This window comes from Varanus komodoensis, unplaced genomic scaffold (assembly GCF_004798865.1).
Source record: "Varanus komodoensis strain SLA01 unplaced genomic scaffold, ASM479886v1 scaffold12, whole genome shotgun sequence".
Lineage (NCBI taxonomy): Eukaryota > Metazoa > Chordata > Lepidosauria > Squamata > Varanidae > Varanus > Varanus komodoensis.
The window spans coordinates 30,996,466-31,014,140 of record NW_025335349.1 but is presented as its reverse complement, the minus strand read 5'-3'; the positions used below and the strand labels follow the sequence as shown (position 1 = coordinate 31,014,140).

General features: G+C 39.7%; 1 protein-coding gene across 3 annotated transcripts in view; it reads right to left on the bottom strand.

The window, feature by feature from the left end:
• The window catches only part of RHOT1 (ras homolog family member T1), a 46,157-nt gene extending 30,832 nt beyond the window's left edge, over positions 1-15,325 (bottom strand). For 2 of the 3 annotated variants that reach the window (XM_044422092.1, XM_044422093.1), the window contains exons 1-7: positions 15,082-15,322; positions 7,980-8,038; positions 7,031-7,112; positions 4,065-4,108; positions 2,826-2,879; positions 1,952-2,004; positions 921-1,029 (exon numbers count right to left, since the gene is read on the bottom strand). In XM_044422092.1, coding sequence (XP_044278027.1) covers positions 921-1,029; positions 1,952-2,004; positions 2,826-2,879; positions 4,065-4,108; positions 7,031-7,112; positions 7,980-8,038; positions 15,082-15,118 — 438 coding nt within the window. In that variant the 5' untranslated portion in view covers positions 15,119-15,322. Of the gene's footprint in view, positions 1-920; positions 1,030-1,951; positions 2,005-2,825; positions 2,880-4,064; positions 4,109-7,030; positions 7,113-7,979; positions 8,039-15,081 lie in introns of all 3 variants that reach the window. The other variant, XM_044422091.1, reaches the window with a different exon arrangement.
• Between the last annotated feature and the right edge of the window lie 2,350 nt (positions 15,326-17,675).

The following is a 17,675-nucleotide window of genomic DNA, read 5'->3' as shown; positions in this document are numbered from 1 at the left end:
TATCACCACTATGCTCCCCCGTCCTTTCTCACCACTCTCTGCCCAGTGTGCCTAAAGATCAAGAAGAAAGGAACCTAAAAGTACCCTGAACACATTATGGTTTGGTCAGAAGTCCACTGTTGACCTGCCTCATTTGTCTGCCTTGACATGGATTTATTTTTACCAATCCCCCTCCTGCTGTCTTAAAATTTATGGCTCTTTACTGCATCACTGCTCTATCCTGAAGGTTGCATATTTTTATTAAGTCCACCTCACTACTTGTTCTTTCTTGTAATTTGTTTACCTTGCTCTGCAACCCGTAAGTATGTCTGACAGCTAACAATGGAAACCACTCATGGCCATGCAACAAGTACAAAGTGGGATGGTGGGGAGGAAGCAGCTGGTGGATATAAGAGAAAACTTTTCAGATGAGTGTAATTACTAGAATATGAGGTAGCCCTTTTTTAAAACAGGACGAGTGCTAACAGGACGAGTGCTTTAGTGGAAGACAAAATCGACAGTGGAGAGTACTGGCTGCCTGGGCTATTTTGAACAAATTATAAATATATTGCCACATTTGTAAGTTTAGAAAATTACTTCCTTTTTGCAATCTGATAAATGTCTGCAGGTAGAGTGTCTCTTTAATCAGTAACTTTAGCAGACCAGTTACAGAAAGAGTGCTGATGAAGGAAATGGAATCTGATCACAAAGGCCACTAGGATATGGGCAGAGCCAGGTGAAATGAGTAAGGTGCAACAACCCATGACAAGTCATACAGAGTCTAATTGTTTGTCAGAGTAACAGGTGTTATTCAGTAAAAAACAACCCACCATGGTTCATCACCAGGGTGGCTCAACATGATGTGCAAACTAGCCTAGAGTGTCCTAAGTCTCAGAGACACTTGTCATCATCCTTGAACCACCAGAAATGCTTTCAATTACCTCTACACAAGTTTCTATCTCTGTGTATTGGTTCATGATGGGAAGAATAGTCTCCATACTACTGTATTCAACAAGATCTGATTTGTTCCCAACCAGTATAAGAGGCAGCCTAAAAATAAGTTAAGAGAAAATGTTGAAATAAAAAGCCAGCTGTTGTTTGACACATCATAAAATACCATAATTTGAAAGCATACTTTAAAGCAACTACAGGTAAAATTAAAGCTATCCATTGATCTCATAATACAATATTCATAACTAGCAGACCAGCGAAATTGTTTCAATTAACAGAGGCTGCCAAATGCAAGTCATTTACCCTGGAAAACTTCCCAATATCATCAAATAAAGTAGCTTAGAGTAAGACGCCTCAAGGCAAAGAGTTCCATGCATTTTTTGAACTTTATTTGAAATTTTATTTGAATTTTAAGTTGAATTTATAACAATACTGCCTGGAAGTTTCACACACATCTGACACATATTCGTGTAATATACATTCTTTGAAGTACTGAATGTATTAAAACATACTTGAATTCTTTGCATATATCAATCGCTTGGAAAAGTCATTTTTAACCCTTAGTTCAGGAAGCTTAAACCGTTCCTGACAATTCAAAATGGGTAAACAAGCAAAGCATTCACCTGAAATAAGATCTATGTTGAACAAAGGCAGAATAGTCAGAAAAATAATGCCTTGAAGCTTGCAATTTACCTTCTGAAATGCAGTCAATACTAACCTCTTGGTAGGCCCAACTCTTCAGATATTTGGGATTAACTAGATCAGCCCTAAATATCAACATGATGTATCTACGTATCATTAACGGTTGCCAGAACAGTGCAGCTCACTGTAGCACATTGTGCTATGTTCATACAGATTAACAATTGCCAAAATAATAAGTAAGTATTGTGCAGATTCCACATGGAGCAGATCAGGAGTTCGAACACCTTTGTGTTTAAGCAGTCATAGCTGTCAGGCCTTATTTCTTACTTATTTCAGTTGTTTTTAGGCACAGCAGCTTTGGGTTTGCTTTAATATGTACCTGCTATCTTTGTCCGTTCTTTCGTTGATGAGAGGAATCCATCGGCTTGTCACCTAAAGCAACAATTTACTATTCGTTAATAAGGTTAGGTCAGGGTTTTCTTTTAATTTTTATGATTCACTTTATGCTTACATTGCAATTACCTGGTGTCTCAAAATTGTAAACCCATTAAAGAGGAGCAAAAGGAGGTGCAAAGAGGATGGGTACATGAACTGAGTCCAATGGTTACGATAGTTATATGGAGGTTAGGCTAGCATTCCTTCATTCATAAGTGCCAAACAAAAGATTCCAAACTGGGGTATAAGCCTCAGAAAGAAAAAGAGGGCAAATGTTCTTTCTTCAAAATGATTTTGTGATTTTGCCAACATATTTGACATCCATAGGATCCAAAAGACCTTCCCCTACCCCATGCCGCATTCTATGATCAAATAACAAATGTGGCAACAGTAATATAGAAGGCTAGTATATCCTAGCAGAAATAGCTCTGGAAACACCAAAACTATAATCCAAGAACAGGAACTAGAAGAACAATACCCCAGTATATGTGAACCGGGGGCTCTTGTTCTTCTCATCTGGAATGTTCACCTACACAGCATAGAACAATGCAAATACCAGCCTATCTATTGCTAAATTTTGGGAGGAAACTATGGAGGTAAATGCACCCAGGCAAAGCTGTAGCTGTGGCATGTAATTTAAGATTGTATAGGAACAGGGTATTTTCAGGGCTGGATGGGAATTTAGCAAATGGATGAGTCACTTCTTTCTAGTTATATTTTTTTTAACCAGTGAAAAACTGAGCACCTGAAAACAAATGCACATGTTCAGGGATATGCCACATACATAAATACACACAAAGAGAAATCTTTTCTCATACCTTATCAATTGAATTCTTGTTGTTCACTGCATACACTATGCAAATTACATTTGCCTGGATAAAAAAAAATAAACAAATGAATTATAATCACAAGGTTTTCTTAGAATAGGTAGGGTGAATATGTGTTCCTCCAGATGTTGCAACTCCTGTAAGCCCTCACTATTGGCTATGCTGGCTAGAGCTGTATCTGCCCTAGAAGAATAAATATGATAATTCACAAAAAGGGTGCTTAAATGTGAGCCAGGGGTTTACTTATGGATATTATTCTGTGTCCAACTAGAATTAAAATAGGAAATGCACAGACAACAAACCCGGAGGTTGCAGTCCTTTACATACTTTTCCAGAATAAGGGTTCAACTGAACTCAACAGGGCTTACTTTTGCATGGGACTGCACTTAAATGTATGGGACTGCACTTTAGAGAGGTACACAGGATGGAGCATCCTAGAATAGGCCATAGAAAAACACAAGCAAATACATTTTTGTTTCTAGATCTGCAAGCATGTGCTTCAGGACATAAATCCCACTAAGGGTGTTTTTTACATGAACTGAAAAAACGTATAAAATGTTGTTGAATCATTACTCAGATTGGCGTCGGCAAGACCAGGTGCTTATTGCCACTTGCTTCGACCAAATGGAACACTTCTGCTTACACTGGAGAAATCCCAAATGAATGTGCCCTTTCCACTTCAGACCTTAGGTCCCATTCCAGGCTGCAATGGAAGGCTCATAGGCCCTTACGAGCAGCTTAAGGAAGTACAGAAAGCAGATGAAAAAATCCAATTTCATGAGTGGAGTTCTGCTTAACATTTGTTGGACCCAAGCAGCGTGGAAGATATTTCTGGGGACACAAAGTGCTTCAAGTGACAGTAAGCCTCGTTGTGTGAGCACACTTCCACTTACATGCCATAGCTTTAGGGCAGATGGTACATTGGTTGGTAACAAAATGGCCAGGTGTAGAGAATGAGGGCATTTTACATTCCCAGAGCTTGTCAGATAATTTAGTTACTCTTCAAAGGTGACCTGTACAACTTACTTAAAAAATTAGGCCATAAAAGCCCCTCCCCCTTTATTTTACAGGCTCCAGCCATTCTCCATACCAGTTACTAAGCAACTTAAATAACTAGAGTGTAAATCAAACAAATATAGCCTGTCTTTATAGAGAAGGATTTCACCCAGACAGTTTTAGAAGGCAAGTATAAAAAAAGAATTTCAAAGTAGAAGACACATGGCCACTCACCTGCGATATTTCATGATGGAGTTGTTCATCACTTTGCTCAACTTCTGCATGGAACAGAAGTTCACAATTATTGTCCATGTACACTTGGAAGGCAATTTAGGCATCCTTTCACTACATTTTCTCTCCCATTTCCATGTTGTTTTAGCTACAGAAAAAAATTCTACTTTTCATAATATTTGTAACTGAAACAACATGGTACAAGGGTTTTTTTCTCCAGCAAGTAACAGCAGTTTTTAACAGAAGGGGGTCAGCCATCTTGTCACTGCTTTCCAAAAGAGATCTAAACATGTGTGAATTCATGGAAATTTTAATTAAAACAAAGGGAACTGTTGAACAATATGTTGCTGTCCTGAGTGTTCCATGAGTGTTGCAGTTATTTATTGTTGAGTTTTAGTGCATCTAGTGGTTTTTTTATTGCTCTGCTTTATTCTTGGAATTTATTATGTGTATATTTTAAATTGTACACTGCCCTATTGGGCTAGAGGGTGGTACAAAAATGCAACAAGCATTAATAAAGAAAAATCAGCCATGCCTTCCTCCATGAAACTCCTCACAATTTCATCCTATCCCCATGCCCCCCACCGGACAGTCAGCATTTCATAGCTGCTGAGCATGCTCTTTGAGGTCATTTTACTTTTGCAAACTGGAATTCCCTGCAAGCCTGGCTAAACTAATACACAAGGACAGCAAAACCGAAGGTGTCCCAACAATTTCTGGAGAAAAGACTTGAAATAGATCAGTGGTTGTCAATGCATCATGCACAATTCTTTGGGTTGCTAAAATTAATACTGCCACTTTCCCTAGGCTGATGTTGTCTATACTGCTGACTGAAGAGTGCTGGAAATTGTAGTCCATCACTGTTGGCAGCAAAGTGGGGAAAAGTGAATTAGAGTGCAGTCCAGTGAGGAGGCCTGTATCCTTGTGAACTTGGAAGAATACAGAGCAGCAGGGGTGTGGAGGTAATTTCGGCTATGTAAGGGGAAGGAAGTAGGCTGAGACATGCCTCTTTGCCCAGAACAGCCCCCTTTTCTGAAATCACTGCTATTACCTTGGAAAAATAGCTAGCATGGTTTTTCCACCCCAGCTGCAAGGGGATCCAAGCAGAAATCGCAAAAACTGCAGGTTAGACTTCTTTTTCAACTCTGATCTGGGAATTCAAAAACTTCTATGTCCTCTAGTTACTATCATGGCACCAAGGATTCCTCTATAAAAAAATTCAACAGTTTTTCAGTACCTTTATTTTTCACATTTAAGTAGTAAGGGAAGTATATGCTATTGATTTTACATTTGTACAATTATTCCAATTTAAAGTTCTACATAACATTCAAATTGCATTAAGTACCCTTTCACTTTTCTCATCAAGTATTTCTGATCAAATAACTTTGATATATTGAGGCAACTTCTGGTGTATTTTTTAAAGCTTTGTTATTTTAATTGTATTTAGTAAACATGCTAAATTAGACTGGGTGACTTTCTGATGCAAACTGAAACCTTTGTGTTGCAAATGATTCTATGAAAATTAGCCAGATTTCCTTTGAAATTTTTTAGTTCAAAATTTTCCAGTAAATTCACATCACTGTACATGAGTGGTGCTGTTTTGGCCAGATAAGCAACAACATTCACAGCCTGATCACTGAAAATAAAGGAAATAATGGACTCATTATGCCACACAGCTTCATTGAACTGAATATACAAAAACACATGTCTACTCTGCATGTAAAATCTTTTGTCTAAGCACATGGAAAAAGCTTTGGCCACATGCTATGTAGACTATAACTCCCAAGGGAAGTCACAGTACACTAGGAAATAATTGAGAATAGAATGGAAAATATTTCACGTCATTAGAAAAGAATGTCATAACAGAAAAAAATTCTTGAGGCAAAAGCAATTTCGAAGATGTTATCTCAAAACAATTTTGATTCAAATAGGAACCTTCTGTCTTTACTAAATCCCATAAGCGAAGAATGTTTGCATCAAGGCTGTAGTTTTAAAATAAGTAAAGAACATATAGGACTGTACCTTGAATCCAACTTTCTATTTTTTGATTTTCAAGACAGAACTTTAAAGGAATTGCTGTATTTCACTGGAATATATATACTTATGTATGAAGGGGAATTGTCCTTGATATAGAGAATGGTGCTTTGAATATGCACAGCAACCACACTAATCACTTTCAAGGAAGTGCTCAGATTTCTTTGCACCTTATTATCTTCCACATTTTGAAAAAAAAAGGGTACTAAGTTCCCCGACAAAGCAAACAACGAACCACCTTCTACAGGGAATGTTCAAAGTACAGTCAAAAGTAAACTTGGCAACTCTACAGGAAAAACACTTTACTCCCCAAACTTGGCAGATGCAAATGTAATTCTATACCAGGTGTATACTAGATCCACCTTAAGTGCCAGGTGCCTTGTAGCTGTAAACAGATGGTAGCATACCAGACTGGAGCCCTATACCTGTTCAAGGCTCTAAAAGCAGGCACAAGTCTTTTCAACATTAAAAAAAACTAAAATGTCCTAAAAACATCCATTTCAACTACCACCTATGGTATGATCAAAGAGGCCTGACTATATTTGAGCATGCCTGAGAGACTTGTTCCATTTATTTAATGCAAGCTTTCTAGCCTGTGAATGAATTTTCCCTCTTCAGGCAACATGGGGTTGAATGAAGAAAGGATGGTTGGTCTTTGTGGGGATTATGAGAGAGGCAGCGTTCTGGATATTAGTTTATCAATGGATGGATACATGAAGTATTGAAGCAAAAAGTGGTATATTTTGGTACAGGTTTGTAGGGACAGGGCATTTCTTGGCTTCTTCGTCTTTTCATTTTACTACCATAAATGGAAATATACTATCCACATGCTTCTTTGCCCATCATATTGTGACCTCCACCCACCCATAAAGTTCAAAGGATCACACTGTATGTCTCAGCTCTCTCTTCATTCGTAGAAGGAATCAAACCATTACCTGAATAATCCACTATGTGGGTTGGCACTCTCTCTGGAGTAACATCAGCTGGGATGGTGATTTCTTCTGCTCGCGGAGGAACCTTGGTGTGTGAAAAATAGGAACAGTCTTGAAAATGTTAAAAGGCAACAGAGCCTGTAACTTCTGATAACAAAGTAGCAAGATACATAAGATATTCTATAAGGCAGGAATAATCAAATCAACCTGGGAATTAAAATTATTTTAGGTACTTAGTAGTTGTGACCTCGTCTGCTACCTTGCTCTGTCAAGGAAATTCAAAGTTCTTGTGTATTTTGCCAGTCTCTTGTATGCCTAGTTCTAAGTACTTTTTGCAATGTATCTACTTAATAAATCAAGCACATGACTGACAGGGGTAAACTATGAAATGCCACTAAATAGCTAGACTATTGCCCTTTTTATTCAAATTGCTTTCATTATTAGTTTGGAATGGTCAATGAAATGGATAATGATGAATTACTTCAGGCATATCACTCTACTTTCAGGACAGTTAGTGACTCTAGCAAATATTCCACCACCAAGTTTACATAGAATTTCTTTTCAACTGAATACAGCATATTTCAACTGAATGGGAATTAAGACAATATTTTTATGCATGCTAGTAAATAAAATCCTTTTGTCAAACCCAAAAATGGTTTGAAATTTGTAAAATAGCCATATATTATAAAGCATTAAGTGTCCACATGAGGTTCAATCAATTAGAACTTTGCTTTGTTTCAAATTTGCAAATATGTCCAGTTCTATATTCATTAATGCCATTTTAAAAAAATCAGAAAAATCTAGATTTTTAAATGTTTCTAGTGGAAAGAGAATGGGAAATACAAAATGCTAAAAAGAATTGTTTCATGATGATTTCTCTACTCATTTTTGATACTTTTAAAGACCAAGTACTTTTCCTAATAAAATTATTCAAATATGAAGAAAACCTTACCTCTTCAGGAAATTCTTCACTTACAAGGGACATAATAAGTGATGTTTTCCCAACTCTGGCTGTAAAATTTAATACACATCACAAATTAGTTGAGAATTTCTATAACCACAAGAGTTAATTTTGTCAGAGACCCTGCAGGCCAGTATAAAATTAAATTCTACTGGCCACTGATCCATGTAAATCTGCAATGTATTCCCTCAGTTACAGGCTTCACATAACTGATAGTTAGCTCTCTTCACAAATCAGTAGACCCTTACTTATACAAGTGAAGAATATTTCTGCTGATTAAGTTTTCTCGGTTTGATGGAAGTGCCCTGCTTTTATTGAATAATGTTTCCTGCTATGACATTTTCTGTTACTGATCATTACAAAAAGCTAAACATATTTTATTTTTTTCGATTTATATCCTGCCTTTTTCCTACAAAGGGCTCAAGGCAGCTTACATCTCCTCCTCCATCTTATCCCCACAACAACAACCATGTGAGGTAGGTTGGGCTGAGAGTCTGTGACTGGCCCAAAGTCACCCAGTTGGCTCCATGGCTGAGCGGGGACTAGAACCCAGATCCTCTGAGTCCCAGTCCCACGTTCTTAACCACACCACCACACTGGAAATTCACTGTGCTTGACAACTACAGCAGACTGGAGATGGGCTTGCTTAATAGGGATAGTGTGCACCTACAATACAGAGTGGTTTTTTCCATATAAAATGACTTGTTGAAATAGCCTGTCTCTCATGGTCAGACAATGAACAAGAGGAACATTTTTTTGTCTTCAACACAAGAAACCACAGCAACTAAACCTGATAAGGAGGGTAGGAGGAAACCTTCCACCACACTATTAATACTCCCAGTTTTAGCATTACCCCACCTGTCCTTTAATATTTGATAGCACTTCTAGAATGCTGTCTCAGCAAAAGCCAGTAACATACAAAAGGTAAGCAACTGAACCATCCACCTGTGAAGCTTCAAATGGCAGATTCCACAAAGCTCACCAAGAATGCTATTATATTTGCCTCTATAATAAATCCAGTCAAAAACAACTACTAAAGCTATTTTCCAAGAATGAACGATAACCAGCATGATACAAAATAATATCCCTTTGTCAAATGCATAAGAGAGTATTTGTATAAACAAATTGTGATTACGGCAATTCCTTTTAGAAAGAAACTCTGTTCCTCCAATATATGCACACCATCAACAGCTAGCATTGATAAATCATGAGTCTCAGTAGCTAGGGCTTCCCCAAACTACCAGGCCAGTATAATGGGACAAGGTGACTTGCCACAGAGTCAGGCATTTTATATAAGGAAGAGAGGACAGGGTGCCACCCGTTTCCCTTCAGCCCAGCCAGCTAACTTAGTTTTAGTTAAAACAGTTCTACATTAAGAATTATTAGACATTCGAGATAGATTGCAGGCAGTATTTGAACAAGACACTTCTCACAAAAAAGCCACCCTGGCGACCCATGCTATCTGAACCCAAGGAAGCAACTTCATCAGTGGGGAGTTGGGATTGGTTTCAGAGCATTTTGGCGAAAGAGGCGAACCCTGTACTGCCCCTTGCTATCTCAGCCATGCTGCTGCCAGTGAGAGCCCCTCCTCTGATGCTCTAACACTTTGGAGTCTCTTTGCCTTGCCTGCCACCTTACAAAAACTTATTTAAAATGAGGTTTTCATTTTTATTTTTTTGCAAGAGGACACAAGTGCACTTGCCATGACCCAGTCTGTGCAGTATTGTCTGGACATTTCTTCATCAGTCTCAGCTGTCAAAGGGAGTCTCAAAGTGGAATAGGCAACATGCAGCACTACGGGCAAGATGAAAGCTATCAACCCTGTCAACTAACTTGTGTCCCTGCTCTAGGGCATCAGAACTCTTTGATGAAAAATGAAACTTTTCCTAAGCAAATTACCCTAATTGCATTAGAATTTTTTCAAACCTAAAGATTTTTGGAAAGTCCGTTTCACTAGTTTTGGAATGCAGCTCCCAACAGCCATAGGTAGCATGCTAATTAACAAGAAAGCTGGAAGTTGTAGTCCAACTCATCCAGAAGATACCAGGCTGAGTAAGACCATTACTCCAGGGTTTCAAGAGTTTCTCCCCTTTCATTAGTAATATTTACCACTACCCCAACATTTTAATTTCAGTAACAATACAATAAAGAATAATTTGATTCAGCTTAATCTATAACACAGATCCTGAAAATCTCAGGTATGTAACATTTGTATTACTTTAAAAATAGCTTAAGCCACCATATGAGCTTGCTATAATTATATTTCATCACCATACAGAAAAGAGCAATCTTCTGCTGCACTTTGAAAAAATTGAGTATTCTCATTTAATTAAAACCATTCACTTAAAATGCACTTTTAGAATTTCAAGCATATACAAAGCTTAGCTATGTGTTTAAAGATTAAGAGATGGCACACACTATTGCATTTATCCTGGTTTTCTCACTTCTTGCAAGGGACCTAAGGCAGCCCACAGACTTCACCTCTTCTCCATTTTATGCCCAAAACAACTTTGTGAGGTAGGTTATGCTGAGTCTCAAGGAACTGGCCCAGAGACACACAGTGAGCTTCATGGCCAAGTGGGACTTTAGAACCCAAGTCTCCCACATCCTAACTGAATGCTCTAACCACTATAGAACACATCAACTCACAACAATCGCACATCAGAAGCCACAATGCTTTCATGCCTTCGATCAGTAATTTTATATGGCAGTGATTTACTACGAATAAGGTTGCACGATGCTTGGCTCTCCCTGCAAAGCAAGCAGGAGCAGCTCAACAAACCAAGAACTTTGCAACCCAGGTTTGCTTCTTGTGATGGGTGGAACTGGAACTTTGGTTCTCTCTCCCCAGACAGGTCCTAGTCATACACTAAGCACAAAGCATCATTTATGACTCTGGCTTCTCTGGGAAAAGACAAGTTAGCCTTCAGTTAAGATATCACAATACATGAACTCTGGATCAGGCACTGCTTGTTCAAATATTCCAGATTTCATTTCAGAATTCTGTTTTACTGTGTTGTGCAACTGCAGCTCATGGCCAGATTCATACAATCCAAGGGAAGGAAAGCCACAGTAGCATCTTTTCCCTGTGCAAGCTGTTTGACCACTATGCAATCTGCCAAATTACTCTCACAGCACATGCTTCTCAAGCTGTCCAAACCTGACAAGGTGCATGTGGTGGGGGTAGTGTCCAACCATCCCGGAACCCTTTATTTATCCATCCCACACATTTCACAAGGTCTGGGTGACAATAGAAACCACCAGGCAAATTGCACAGAACAATTTGGGAGCAGACACTGTTGTGATTTCTTTTTGATCATGCAAACCCAATCACCTGGTTAATTAACTGTTTATAACCATTGTTCAAAGCCTTCAAGAAAAGCATCTGTATGAAGACTTAATTAAATACCCTTTTTATGTCAAGGCAAATTTGCTTGTCCAAGGTTTTAGCCTGGTTACAACTGTACCGCAACAACATATTTTTAATGGTGTTCTTATGAAAGGCAATGCAGGCACTTTTTTTTTTTTTTTTTGGCAAGGCAGACTTACACCTGGAAGTTAAAGAGCAGTCACACTTCCTTATGTTCATTACTAATATAATTTAACAGTAATATTTGGAACATTCTTAGCAGCTTTTCATGTCAGGAACTTCAAACACTGAAAACTGTCTACAACTGATTGAGCTCTGCATCTTTGCTTCTAGTGGCTGATGATCAACATGAGATTCTTTTTAGCTAAATTTACATTTTATCTATAGAATGGTGAAATATGTATCTAAATAAATGTGTGTGCATAAATCCAGCACACAATATCCAGTAAAGAATATTCAGAATCAGAATTCTCTTAATTGTGATTTCAAACAATTTCCTTTAACCCACCCCTCCCCTCAGTTCTAAGTGTTTTATAAACATCATGTAAGTTGAGGAAAGAGGGGGATGTATTGCATGTCATGAATATTTCCAAACGGTCTCTCATACTGCCTCTGCAGCTCCAGTCTGGCATTTCCTACAGTACAATTTGATGTTCTATCTGTTCAGGACCCATGAGAGGACACAGAACTGAATATGCATACAGCACAAGCTAATGCCTTTGTACCGCTCTGCCAGGACTCAATTAAAGAAAACTTCTGTATGCAGTACTATGCAGAGCATGCATATATTATGGAAGCTAAAGAATAATTTCTTAATTTAGTCAAAAGATAACAGTTAGATTTCCCTAGTGCATTAGTATGTATGACATTGCTTCTACTTTAATTTATGGTCTGGATTTTTTTTTTTTTTTGAGAAAAGCTAATACACTTGCATAAATCAGAATTTTATATCCAACTTTAGTTTTGCAGTTTTAACAGATGAAATCAGCATAAATCCAGGTGAAGGTCTTGGATGGCTAGTTCTCCAAGTTATGCCTTTGGAGCTTCAATTAAACAGCAAGGACTCAGCTCAAGCACTTTTTGACAGCAACCTTATACAGCAGCTAAAACATGTTCTCAAGACCTATTACTGAGATTCTACAACTACGTAATTTTAAGACAGCTTCCCCCCAACCTGAGCCACTCCAGCTGTTTTCAACATCTAGTATTCTTTACTACTGGCCATGGTGGCTGCAGCTCAGGAATAACAAAGTCACACTGCTACAGTTGTGGGTCTCTATACATGATACTAGGAATCGTTTCCGGAGGTCAAAGGTCAGCAACAAAACAGCAACTGGCCTGTTCTAATCCAACAGAACATTGTTACAACCCTTAAAATGCATGGTTTAGTTATACATAAGACTTAAATCTTCCAGAAAAAATAAAACCCTATGCCTAAAATACTGAAGCATAACTGCTTAACCATCACAGACAAGAGAATCTGGAAATAAGGAAACAGAAATAAACTAGATTTTCAAGACAACTCATACTTGCAAACACTCAATGCGAAGCTATACAAGAAAAGCTGCACAACTTTTTTGAACTGCAGAAATGCCTTCTGAAATGTGTAAAGAATAGTATTTCAACAATACCCAACAGTTACACGTGCAGAATCCACAAAAATTAGCTCTAAGGAGAAATGGGAAAATGCAGGGAGAAAAAGAAAAAAATCAAGAAAATGTTATCCTAAAATCCAATGCATGATCTCATCACCACAGCAAAAGAACACTAAGAAATACTCCAATTTATTTCAATTCCTGAACATTCTAAATTAGACCCCTTCAAATTTCAGAGTTCATGCACATTTAACAATAACAAATACACCACAAACTCATTAGCATATGGAACAATTTACTCCTTGAAAGCGTACAAGCATTTTTACTCCTCTATTAAGTGTGCAGAGTATTGTGCCAAAATCTTGTAATAATGAACATCTTCCAAATATCCTTCACTAACATACAAGAAAACAATCAATATATTCCATAGCACAATAATCAGAAAAGAAATTTTGTATTACAGGAAAGTTGCTTTATTATTACTACTACTACTACATTATATTACATTTATACTCCAACTTTCTTCCACTTGCAAAGAAACCAAGGTGGCTTGTACTTTTCTCCATTTCATTTTCACAAGAACCCTGTGAAGTCAGGTTAGACTGAGAGTCAGTGAATGGCCCAAAGTCAATGAGCTAAAACCAGGATGTCTCAAATTCTTGTTCAACAGTGCCAGTCTACTACACCAGTTCCACTCCATTACACCACACTGGCTCTCATTATGAAGCAATTTACCTTACAATGGACAGGCTACTGTTCATTCTGTAATGAGTATATACGCAAACAAAGACCTGAACTTTCCAGAAAGATTCCCATGTATTTAGTTTACAAAACAAGAAATATGGACTTCATGTCAAGATGAGCAAAGTATGTACGCAAAGCAGGACAAGTGAAAGCCAGATCTTTCCTATGCCTGCGATAGTTAAATAGTTGAACTTGTGCCTCCTGTTTTTGCTGCTTTAAACTGACATCAAGCTAACCCTAATCCAAACTGAAAAGACTAGAGGCACCACTACTTTATGAGAAAACATTCTTTCCATAGGCTATATTAGATCTCAGCAAAACACATCTGAAACCTGCTTTAAAAGCTGCTGATTAGCAGCGTTATTATTGTGTATTGTTACTGTGTTATTAGTCTAAAGAGATAATATTTTATGTTCAGTGGCATTGATTACTAAAATAAAGTAAAACTTAACTCAGATCTTTAAAGCAGCTGTTGAAGGGGTCCACACATACACAAGAGACAACTGCTTTCAAACAATGTAATTTGTAAGCATTTTGATCTAGGGTGAATCAACAATGTCTCAGGCAGAGATCACATGTTAGTCTAACTAACCAAGACTAGCTGGAGTAATAGTTCCCACAGCAAAAATAGCCAGGGTAATCTTTAATGGAGGAAACTTAGTGACTACATGTTGCAAAGAATAGCAGCTGCCTAGTCTCCTCACAGCAACACATTACTGACTAAAAGCAGGCAGGTTGTCCCTGCAGCACCAATATGAAACCAAAGGATGACCTAGAATTCCCAAAAAATGAAGAAGCTGTGGGAAGGAGGAGGGATATTAAGTCCAGTCCTTTTCCTATATGCAGAATGGGTTTCACAGTGCTATTTCACTTTCCCACCTGCTCTTCAAAGAAGAGTTGGGTAAAAGCTACGAAGATCATTCCAAACAACCTCCTTTGTCCCTCTTCCCTTACACTTTACAAGACTTTCTTCTGCACCTCCTTGAGCCAGTTTTCCCTTTTCTCAGCCTTAGCTCAGGATGTTAGGAAGTTTTCCCTCTACATTCCTTTTTCCTTGCTTCTCCTTGACCCCCTTTCCATGCCGCTTCTTTGGCTCTTTTAAACTCCCAAATCACTTTCCTGCCACCTGCATCATTTCTTCTTCCTATTAACCCTCTTCTGCAAAGAAATAAAGGGATAAATAAGTCCCACGTGCACCCCAATTGCCACAGCATCGCCCCTCCATCCCCGTCCCATTTCCTCCTCCACCTCCCCGCCCTCACCTCCTAGAGCATTCGCCTGAGGCGGCTACCGTCCCTCCCACAACCCCCTTCACCGCTTGCCTCCTCCTCCTCCTCTTCCTCCGCTTCGGTTTTGACCTTCCCCATCCCTGCCCCTCACTCACGTTCCCCCACCAGGAGGATCCTCACGTCCTTCTTCATCGCCCCGCTCCTTCAGGGCCCCGCAGCCAGGGCCCCGCTCACATCTGGCTGCGGAGATGGCCGGGGAGCCGCGGCCTGCTGCGCGCAACCCCCTCGCGCCACTCCGCTTTCACCACCCAGCTCCCTCGGCCGCCCTCGCCCGCAACCTTTCCCCCCGCCGAATACGGAGCGAGGGCTAGAGCGGCACAGGGGCTCGAACTTCCGGCACTCTCTTCCACGCCTCTGTGAGCCACCGTGATTTGCGCGGCGTCGCTCTATATTCCCATCTCGATGGTGAAAAGCAGATACGTCTTGGCAATCTCTAGCGTTGCAAATTGGAGCGGCCGCGTTCGATTTTATACCGGAAGTGCAAATAAAGTCGGCTGAGGGAAGCTGATTTCAAAGGGCTCTAGACTTAAGGAAATTGTAACATTTTTCAGAGCACTTCCGATTCTAAGTTGACCGTGTGGGGCGAGCAACGTAAAGTAAAAGGACAAAGCATCACAGAAATTAGAAAATAGAGCGCCCTCTGTAGTGCGCTTTTGTCAAAGGAATGAGGACTTACACGTGGTTCCTGTGTAGGTAGGGCTGTTGTTTTGTTGCAAAGTCGTGCCCCGTGGACAACATTCCTCCAGGCTCCCCTGTCCTCCACCATCCCTCGGAGTCCATCCAAGCCCACACCCATTGCCCCCATCCAGCACCTCATCCTCTGCCGTCTCCTTCTCTTGCCGTCAATCGTTCCCACTGTCAGGGTCTTCTCCAGTTGTTCCTTCCCAGTATGTAGGGTAGCCCATTGACATGACTAGTAAGCGAGGACAGCACTGGAGACCACCAATGGGCTTGAACGCTTCGGGATAGGTCCTTTTGATTAACTGAAGTGCCATTCATTTCACTGGGATGACTCAAAATAGAATGAACACCTGATTTTGACCCATTGCTAGGATCTCCACTTTACAGAATTACAGGAGTTTGCATACATGTGAATGGAGAAACATAAGGCATGCTTGTATTTAACAAATTGCGGGGTGGAGATGTGGGGGTGGGGGAGGGGATAGTGACCCTTTTAGGTTTAGCCAGATTTATTTTTGTTGTCACCTGCTGCATTGTCTGCTCAACATGCCTGTGCAACTATTTCTGATTTACAGTGTATTTCCATGAAATAAACCCCACTGAATTCACTGAACCTTGCTTGCTGCCAATTAACTGTGTATGTCTGCAGCCTTCCTGTGACATTCCCATTATCATTTGGAATTATACAATTTGCTATGCCTTTGTTTTAAGAGCTAACAAGGCATGATGCCACAGAATCGCTGTACAACCTGGGGCATTTCTATGGCTTTTTAAAATAATGGTACAAAAATATACACAGGAAGTCAAGGCACTTCCCAACTGCTATTGCCTCAAATTACAGCACAATCCTAGGCATGCCTAGTCAGAATGAATCCTACTGAGTCAGAATCCCACTGAATTCAAAGTTGCCTTACTCCCAGGTAACTTGACAAAAGGTTGCAGCCATAACAGCTTTTAGGGAGGACACCATTTGCTCAACTTAAGCACCACAACTTGTTCCAGGAAGAAATTAGGACTTTCGAATTTCAACTGTGTGGGATCCAGCAGTCTTAAAGATTTAGGAAACTGGTCCTCTATTAGAAATATTCACCTACAACAGAAGGTGGTTGTAAAGACAATTGACTACATGTATGGGAGCACTGTATGAATGTTAAGTGATACTTATATGGTGTCTGAGCAAAGAGCTATGTGTCTTAGGGAACTGTCTGTGGCTCATGGAGAGAACCCTCCTGATGCAACTACACAGCCTCACAAGCTTAAATCAAATGGGTTTCTACAGAACACAACTTGGAAATATAAAATGTTTTAAAAGAAATGTGTCGGGCTGTAAAGCCAGAAGCACAGTGGTGGAGGAGGGGCCCTCTCCATAAGGTCCTGATCTTCCATACAGGTAATTCTTCAGCAAAGCAGCTCCATGTATTCACTGGAGGGAAGATTGATTTGGTCTAGAAAGTTACCATTCTTACCAATTTCCCTGATTCTGAGTGATGCTGGGTTCTTGAGATGGAAGTACAGTTCTGCTGCTGTACTCTCAACCATTTCCCTGCAGAAAGACCTAGACCTAAGAGATGGTGAATGTCTCTGCAAGAGGCTAAGGTACCTTCTGCCCTCAAATGGACAATTGGGTGACACATACTGAAGAAATTTTGCTTAGATCCCATGAACTATTATTATCAGTATTTTAAGAGCAAGGTTCTGGAGAGGATGGAAGCTCTGGAACCCCAGGCAGGCATAGAATGAATTCTCTTGGACCCACCTGTCCAGTGAAGCCCAACAAGGAAGACCTTATCAGCTGAACATGGGATATCAGCTGCGGTCATGCTTAGAACCGCCAGACCTAATCCCCGTAAAGTATTCCCCAGTTATCTCTAGGCTGGATTGCTGTAATGGCATTTACACACTGAGGACTAGCTCAGATGCTCAAGTTGATGCGAAATGTGACCAGCAAAATGCTGATGGATTGCAGAAAATTTGAGAATGTGCCAGTTACAGTGGTGACCTGTTCATT